The following is an 8,999-nucleotide window of genomic DNA, read 5'->3' as shown; positions in this document are numbered from 1 at the left end:
GTCTTCTCCACTGTACCTGTCCTCCAGGCATGCCATCTCTCTGACTGAGACAGTGTCTTCTCCACTGTACCTGTCCTCCAGGCATGCCATCTCTCTGACTGAGACAGTGTCTTCTCCACTGTACCTGTCCTCCAGGCATGCCATCTCTCTGACTGAGACAGTGTCTTCTCCACTGTTCCTGTCCTCCAGGCATGCCATCTCTCTGACTGAGACAGTGTCTTCTTCACTGTACCTGTCCTCCAGGCATGCCATCTCTCTGACTGAGACAGTGTCTTCTTCACTGTTCTTGTCCTCCAGGCATGCCATCTCTCTGACTGAGACAGTGTCTTCGTCACTGTTCCTGTCCTCCAGGCATGCCAGAGAGAGAGAGAGAGAGAGAGAGAGAGAGAGAGAGAGAGAGAGAGAGAGAGAGAGAGAGAGAGAGAGAGAGAGAGAGAGAGAGAGAGAGAGAGAGAGAGAGAGAGAGAGAGAGAGACTGCCTACTGGTCAGTTAATACATGGACTGAGAATTAACAATATTCCACATTTGCCACAAGAGGGAGCCCAATTGAAAGTAATGGCCATGCTGCTCTGGAATCTGCTGGTGTCTGCCTTGAATCTCTGTGGCTCTGCCCCCTTAACCCTTTCAGGTGTGCAATCCAATCTCCCATGCCCATGAGCGCTTAGACTTTTGAGAACTAAACATTCTAATGATGGTAGCCTATGAGAGTGACTACTAGTACTACAGAATGTGTGGAATGCCCATTGTTCTTTCACATTGGGGGAGACATGTGAAAAACAATGGTTGCTATGTTTTGATAAATTAAAAACATATGAACAATTAAATAATACTTTGGTGTTGTATTACTGGGTCTTGTAAACAACGGTAATAATGTCATGGATTTCCAATGGTTTTCCTACTCTACCCCTGCGCTGGAGTTAGGCAAAGAGTGGTTACCATTACCAATGGTTACAGGAGGCCGCCATGTTGGAAGACATAGCCTATGTTGCCCATATAAGCTGTAGAGCTTTAGATTTTTAAGGTAGAATTCTGAAAAACACATCAAAATGTTTAATATAGGGGCGCCCTTGTGCCTCGCACACCTACGCGGCCGTCCCGGGTTCGACTCCCGCTCTCGGGGGATAATTTATTGCATGTCTTCCCCCACTTCTTCTCCCATCCTCCCTCTCCTGTCGATCATGTCTGACCTTGAAAAGATGGAAAAACGCTAAAATAAATCTTTAAAAAAAAAGTTTAATATAAAGCGTATTGGTAATTATAATCAACTTGCTCCTGCAAATATCCCACCTCATTAATGCTTCCCCAGATTTACATTATCTACATGAGATCATAGATATTTATTGGTATATTTTATATATTTGGGGAAAACATGTGGCTATATTGACTTTGGAAATGGGAGGTGATCAGTTAATCAAGACTCACTAAATTAGGAGATATAACATGTCAAGCGCCAGAGCTCTATAGAAGAATGAAAACAAGTTGTTAACACAGACCTGAGAATCTCACCTCTGCCTATCGCTGAATAAATAGAACACGTATTAAACCCAACTCTCACTCTCACACACACTCACTCACACACACACACACACACACACACACACACACACACACACACACACACAGAGAGAGTTGGTCTCTCTGCTGCACACACGCGCGCGCTTGGGGGACCAGTCATTGTACATTTATTACAAAAGAAACTGGGTTGTAAAGATGGGTAACAAAACATACACATAAGGATACAGATTAGCCAGTCTTAAATTGGATTATTCCCATTTATTAGAACCCAAGCGCGCTCATTCGCCTGCGTCCTCCGTGACGCACAGCCGTCACCATTGCATATCCAATGAACCCTCCACTGTCCCACTGCAATAAAGGCAGATAACGGACCATGGGGAGCGGGTGAAAACTTTTTATACTGACATGTGATGTTAGAGCAATGACTTTTGCGTAACAGTAAAACTGGGACTAGGCTCCCAGTATACGAGGAGGATAGGGACTTTATTACGGTAAGAAAAAGGAGCGATTGGTTGATATTGCCGGGAGGGGAGAAGAGAAGAGGACGGCAAAATCGGCGAGTTGGGTTGAGAGACCAGTCCAAGAACCAGCGGTGGAATAGCCAGTTTGAAAGATGAGCTTGTTGTCTGCTATAGACACGAGTGCCTCCGTGTACCAGCCTGCACAACTTCTCAATTGGGTCTATCTCTCCTTGCAAGACACCCACCAGACCAGCGCCTTTGACGCGTTCAGACCCGAGCCCAACTCTTCCCACCCGGACCTCAACTACAGCAAGACTCCCACGGCAGACCTGAGCTCTTCTCTGAACTCCAACTATCTCAACAACTTCTTTCAACTCCAGCGGAATGAGGTAAACGATGACATGTTATGTTATACATTATATCTGGTGGTGGGGTTTAGATTCCACTTGTACTAAACTGAATGTTGTGGTGTTTCTGGACTCGTCCCGTCCCGTGTCTGGCGCTGGCTGAGCCTGTACAACATGGGCTATTCTGGTAATACTCATAATAACCGCCATGATAATTGTTATAATTCTTATGTGGACATTAGGGCAAGTCATAAACTCATAATCCATCAGTATTTCTAGAAAGCAGTAGGCCTATCATAACGGTCCAGTCCACCAACAACTGTTATTACAAGTTTTGTTTTATTCTAAGATCAGAACATTAACTCATTGACAGCTCTGAAACCAACATTTAGCACCTATAGGCGTTTGGACATTTCAGCTTTCACTGTTATCAGTTAGCATATGTATACTAACCGTGTCTGTCTCTTACAATAGGCTATTCAAACCCCCCAGCCCCTCTAACTGGTAATAAGCTGTACACTTGCAGACACTATTCAGGCCAATTGTTTTGGGGATGGATCAGAGCGCAGGCCTGTCTCGAGCGTGCCACACGTAGGAGCGTGAGGCGTCTGGGCTTGTGTTCTGCATACTAATGGTAGTGTTTTGAAGGTTTAGTGCAGTATGCCATATAAGAGAAGAGAATCTTCAAAATCTGAATTCATAGAGAGGGAGAGAGGGGGGGGGGGGGGCGTACTCTGCCTAGCAGGCCATTGCTGACTCCTGTGGAGAGATCTATTTTGCCTGAGTTCTTCAAATAGATCTGGTTGTGCAAACAAAATCAAGACTTGTTTACATACTTTCTATTTCTGTTTCTGTGTAATTTTAGGACAAACATGCCAATAATGCATGCATGTACAAACCTGATATTCCACCTCCTAGACCATACCCTCCTGTACACAGAGTCTCACCCCCATGACTTGGATGCAGTAGGGCAAATATTATCTAAAGTATAATAGTCTTACAACCTGTCGACTGACATTCAAATGATCTCTGTTACTTTGATGGGTATATTGCGATGGTGTCATGTATTTAAAAACGACAATATACTGGTTCAGAGGAGACAAGGGGTAGAGAAGATGCAGTGAACTTAGCCCCAGTGTCCAGTTATTAGGATGGTGACATGATCACAGAGGCTTTGGAAGCCATTTAACATGAAACGGTTCTCTGAGAAAACGGGTGTGTGCACATTATATATTATAAGCCGTTGTGTAATGCCATCTAATCCTATTGAGTATCAAGTGTTTCAAACTGAATGAACACAACGTCTGGAAACACTTTGAGCAGGCAGTTCTTTAAGCCAAGTAAAATAGACCACTCTAGAGATTTGATCGAGAGATGAGTAATGTACATTTCACTCGTACTCTAACAGATCGTATGGATGGCGGCAGACTGTTTCCAAGTTGGGAATGAGTCAAATGTTGGTAATACATGATTGTATTTGATGCATGGAAGATGGGTTTAAGTGTTTGTTAATGTGTTTAGTAGTATCATGGCCTCCCATGCTGATAACATTTAACATTGTTTAACAAAGCTTGTATTATATTAATTATTTATTTATATTTATATATGTATGTGTATGTATATATATATTTATATATATGTATGTATTTGTTGTATATATATATATTTATATGTATGTATGTATGTATGTGTATATATATATATATAATTTGGCTTGATGAAGTTCACATGAGCTCCTTTCAGTCTTGCCCCTTGCACCAGATTCCTAGTTTAAACACAACAGTGTGTGTGTGTGTGTGTGTGTGTGTGTGTGTGTGTGTGTGTGTGTGTGTGTGTGTGTGTGTGTGTGTGTGTGTGTGCCTCCCCTGGAGTGCGACACCTCATCCATGGATCTGTAGAAGCACTGAGTCACCTACTCACAACAAATGAGCTGAGCAGAACCTGACATCTATAGTGGGAGTCAGGACCAGTTGGTCTTTCAGAGGTTCTGATTGGCTGACACACACACACACACACGCGCACACACACGCACACACACACACACAATAAATAAACAAATATGGGGGCACACCATTAGCAGATGTGTGGGAAATGTGTTTCCTGTAGGTTGACACCTGAGGGAGGATTCATGGCCAGAAAGTATAGAAATACTGTATAAACGTCCTGTATACTCCATTTTGGTGCATTAACTAAACAACACCTTGCTTGTGTTGTATTTTACACCCTGTGCTGCTAAATAGATGTAGGCCTATACCTTTCCCACAAAGTGAGTGACAGAACGGCAGAATATCAGTATCAGTCAAGGTCTGAAATGGAACAACAGCTGGAAAGGCTTGGAAACAAAGGAACACTGCAGTAATATTTGATTCATCCCGGGGTGGACCTTATAAATGAAACATGATGAGTCCTGAAGCTGGAACCGGTTAGCGAGCCAGCAGCCTGGTTAGATCTGGACCTGGACCTCAGCGCCGGGCTGGCCAGGTTGCTGCCAAGTATAAGGTTTCTGTACTATACAACATTAGACATCAACAATAACATTACTTCCCAAACCATGACCGTGGTTCCGTCTGGGGAGAGACATTACTCCCACTGAGGAGAAGCAGCAGCTTCACACTGCGGTGCCTTTATACACACACACACACACACACACACACACACACACACACACACACACACACACACACACACACACACACACACACACACACACACACACACACACACACACACACACACACACACACACACACACACACACACACACACACACACACACACAGGGACAATGACTGAATTCATTTTGACCATTTTTAGTGTGGTATAATGGTTATGTGTGTAAAGCACAGATCACAATCATAACTATTACATTTTTTTGTATACATAAGTACAATATATCCACTCTACAAAGTGTCTAATGCTAATATGTTTGGCTCCTTTCTTCTCTCTCTCTCTCTCTCTCTCTCTCTCTCTCTTGCTCTCTTGAAAGTATATATTTTTCTGATTCATATTAGCTCGTTGGAACAAGGGAAGGCATGGCATGGATGAGAAGGGAAATGAGGAGCTGCAGGCTGTCCCTCCCTTTCCCTACAGAACATTCGTATTCAAAACCTAATCTTCATATGAATTCACTAGCATGCCGGTGACATACTGTGTGACTCAGGGTCCAGACTGTAAAACAATGCTGTCCTTGGCTAGTTAACTAGTCCAACAGTCCAACAGTACATAGTGACTTAGTTCACCTCCAACAGTGCATAGTGACTTAGTTCACCTCCAACAGTGCATAGTGACTTAGTCTACCTCCAACAGTGCATAGTGACTTAGTCTACCTCCAACAGTGCATAGTGACTTAGTCTACCTCCAACAGTACATAGTGACTTAGTTCACCTCCAACAGTGCATAGTGACTTAGTTCACCTCCAACAGTGCATAGTGACTTAGTCTACCTCCAACAGTGCATAGTGACTTAGTTCACCTCCAACAGTGCATAGTGACTTAGTTTACCTCCAACAGTGCATAGTGACTTAGTCTACCTCCAACAGTACATAGTGACTTAGTTCACCTCCAACAGTGCATAGTGACTTAGTTCACCTCCAACAGTACATAGTGACTTAGTTTACCTCCAACAGTGCATAGTGACTTAGTTCACCTCCAACAGTACATAGTGACTTAGTCTACCTCCAACAGTGCATAGTGACTTAGTCTACCTCCAACAGTGCATAGTGACTTAGTCTACCTCCAACAGTGCATAGTGACTTAGTCTACCTCCAACAGTGCATAGTGACTTAGTCTACCTCCAACAGTGCATAGTGACTTAGTCTACCTCCAACAGTGCATAGTGACTTAGTTCACCTCCAACAGTGCATAGTGACTTAGTTCACCTCCAACAGTGCATAGTGACTTAGTCTACCTCCAACAGTGCATAGTGACTTAGTTTACCTCCAACAGTGCATAGTGACTTAGTTCACCTCCAACAGTGCATAGTGACTTAGTTCACCTCCAACAGTGCATAGTGACTTAGTCTACCTCCAACAGTGCATAGTGACTTAGTCTACCTCCAACAGTGCATAGTGACTTAGTTCACCTCCAACAGTGCATAGTGACTTAGTTCACCTCCAACAGTGCATAGTGACTTAGTCTACCTCCAACAGTGCATAGTGACTTAGTCTACCTCCAACAGTGCATAGTGACTTATCCCCTGTTTAGACGGAAACGCTAGCAGGTGAATCCGCAAAAATATTTTTTCGGATGTGCCTTTTGTTTATACGGCAACAGCGTTTTTACGGGGAGAATCCGCAAAAAAGTGAGACCACCTTCCTGGGTGGAATTCCTAGAAACGATAAACCTTTGCGCTATCATCTAAACTGTCAAACCGCATAAAACTATGACGAAAGGGTTGTCAAGGCTCTCGTCGCATACTGCTTATGTCACAGGCATGCGCCAGTAGCCTAGAAGCGTAAACAAAGCATGTCTGATTCTATCCATGGCGATCACCTGAAGGCTACATTGGCAGTACTTTTAAATACACAAGAATCTGTCCCACGGCTATCGCAACTATTAGTGACTGGAGCCACTGTCTGTGAGTGAATCTGCTTTGGTCCAATCACATTCCCCCACCCACAGTCTGCGAATCAGAGGCAGAGTAGGGCGGGTCTTCACAGCACGTCATGTGACATATGCGCCAATCGTGTGACAGCGGGGCTCCGTCGTCTCGAGTCTTTACAGCCTCGTCTGCACGCAGAATTCCATCCCAAAACACTAGTCTAAACGCAAAATTTAAAGTGAGACCGCAAGACGACTTTTGCAGTTTCTGTTCAGACTATCTCCGTCTAAACATGGCCTTAGTCTACCTCCAACAGTGCATAGTGACTTAGTTCACCTCCAACAGTGCATAGTGACTTAGTTCACCTCCAACAGTGCATAGTGACTTAGTCTACCTCCAACAGTGCATAGTGACTTAGTCTACCTCCAACAGTACATAGTGACTTAGTTCACCTCCAACAGTACATAGTGACTTAGTTTACCTCCAACAGTGCATAGTGACTTAGTCTACCTCCAACAGTGCATAGTGACTTAGTTCACCTCCAACAGTGCATAGTGACTTAGTTTACCTCCAACAGTGCATAGTGACTTAGTCTACCTCCAACAGTACATAGTGACTTAGTTCACCTCCAACAGTACATAGTGACTTAGTTCACCTCCAACAGTGCATAGTGACTTAGTTTACCTCCAACAGTGCATAGTGACTTAGTCTACCTCCAACAGTACATAGTGACTTAGTTCACCTCCAACAGTACATAGTGACTTAGTTTACCTCCAACAGTGCATAGTGACTTAGTCTACCTCCAACAGTGCATAGTGACTTAGTTCACCTCCAACAGTGCATAGTGACTTAGTTTACCTCCAACAGTGCATAGTGACTTAGTCTACCTCCAACAGTACATAGTGACTTAGTTTACCTCCAACAGTGCATAGTGACTTAGTCTACCTCCAACAGTGCATAGTGACTTAGTTCACCTCCAACAGTGCATAGTGACTTAGTTCACCTCCAACAGTGCATAGTGACTTAGTCTACCTCCAACAGTGCATAGTGACTTAGTTCACCTCCAACAGTGCATAGTGACTTAGTTCACCTCCAACAGTGCATAGTGACTTAGTTCACCTCCAACAGTGCATAGTGACTTAGTCTACCTCCAACAGTGCATAGTGACTTAGTTCACCTCCAACAGTGCATAGTGACTTAGTCTACCTCCAACAGTGCATAGTGACTTAGTCTACCTCCACCAGTGCATAGTGACTTAGTCTACCTTCAACAGTGCATAGTGACTTAGTCTATCTCCAACAGTGCATAGTGACATGGTCTGATGTTACACACGCCTGGGTGGGGAACATGCCTTTACCTCTTGTATACAATGAGTCATCCTCCATAAAGTCCCATCCTTCTCAATGGACATCCTCCACGGGTACTTTTACAGCTTGTGAGCACAACTGGGCCTCGTGCCAGATGTTCTGAGTTTAATGAGAGATATCGTCTTGAGACCCCCCCCCCCCCCCCCTTTCTCAACACCAGAGAAAACAGGACAGAGAGAGTGGTGGAAGGAAATTGAAGATCAAACTCAACATCTCAAACTCGAAAATAGGATGTTTTGTGTGACGTTATCTTGCATGTAGTACTGTAGTTTAGTGTCTTTCAAAAGCGAATGTGTTTCCTGTAGCTTTGAGTGGGTGGGGTTGTTACAGGTGCAGTATTTGTAAAGATGTACCCTGGCATCTCTCTGTGCCTCCTGGAATGATTTACATTAAAACATTCCAACGGGTCTACTGATTTTGTGATTGATGGTTGGCAGGCTTTTGGACAAAGATTTAGAAGAAGATGTACATATATAGTTAATGTAGTACATATATAAGTACATATATCTCTTGTTTTCCAGGCCTTAAACAACAACGTGTACAAGAATGTGTCACCGTACGGCTCCCTCAACAACATTGTAGATGGACTCACCTCCCTGACCGATCACTTCTCCGACCTTTCCCTCTCCTCGGAGCCACGGAAGCCCAGCAAGAGACCTCCGCCCAACTACCTGTGCCACCTTTGCTTCAACAAGGGCCACTACATCAAAGACTGCCCTCAGGTGAGACACGCGTATAATAATAACTTTACATAATACCTCTTTTTCTT

The 8,999-nt window shown here is 43.9% G+C and overlaps 1 protein-coding gene across 1 annotated transcript in view; it reads left to right on the top strand.

Annotated features, from left to right (window-relative positions):
- The first annotated feature begins 1,927 nt into the window (after positions 1 to 1,927).
- Positions 1,928 to 8,999, top strand: part of zcchc24 (zinc finger, CCHC domain containing 24) — a 92,366-nt gene continuing 85,294 nt past the window's right edge. The window contains exons 1-2 of the mRNA XM_084322218.1: positions 1,928 to 2,366; positions 8,752 to 8,952. Of these exons, the coding sequence (XP_084178344.1) occupies positions 2,130 to 2,366; positions 8,752 to 8,952 (438 nt within the window). The 5' untranslated portion in view covers positions 1,928 to 2,129. The remainder of the gene's footprint in view (positions 2,367 to 8,751; positions 8,953 to 8,999) is intronic.

Source organism: Notolepis coatsorum (assembly GCF_963971535.1).
Source record: "Notolepis coatsorum genome assembly, chromosome: 9".
In the NCBI taxonomy this organism is placed as follows: Eukaryota; Metazoa; Chordata; class Actinopteri; order Aulopiformes; family Paralepididae; genus Notolepis; species Notolepis coatsorum.
This window is presented reverse-complemented; position numbering and strand designations above follow the sequence as displayed.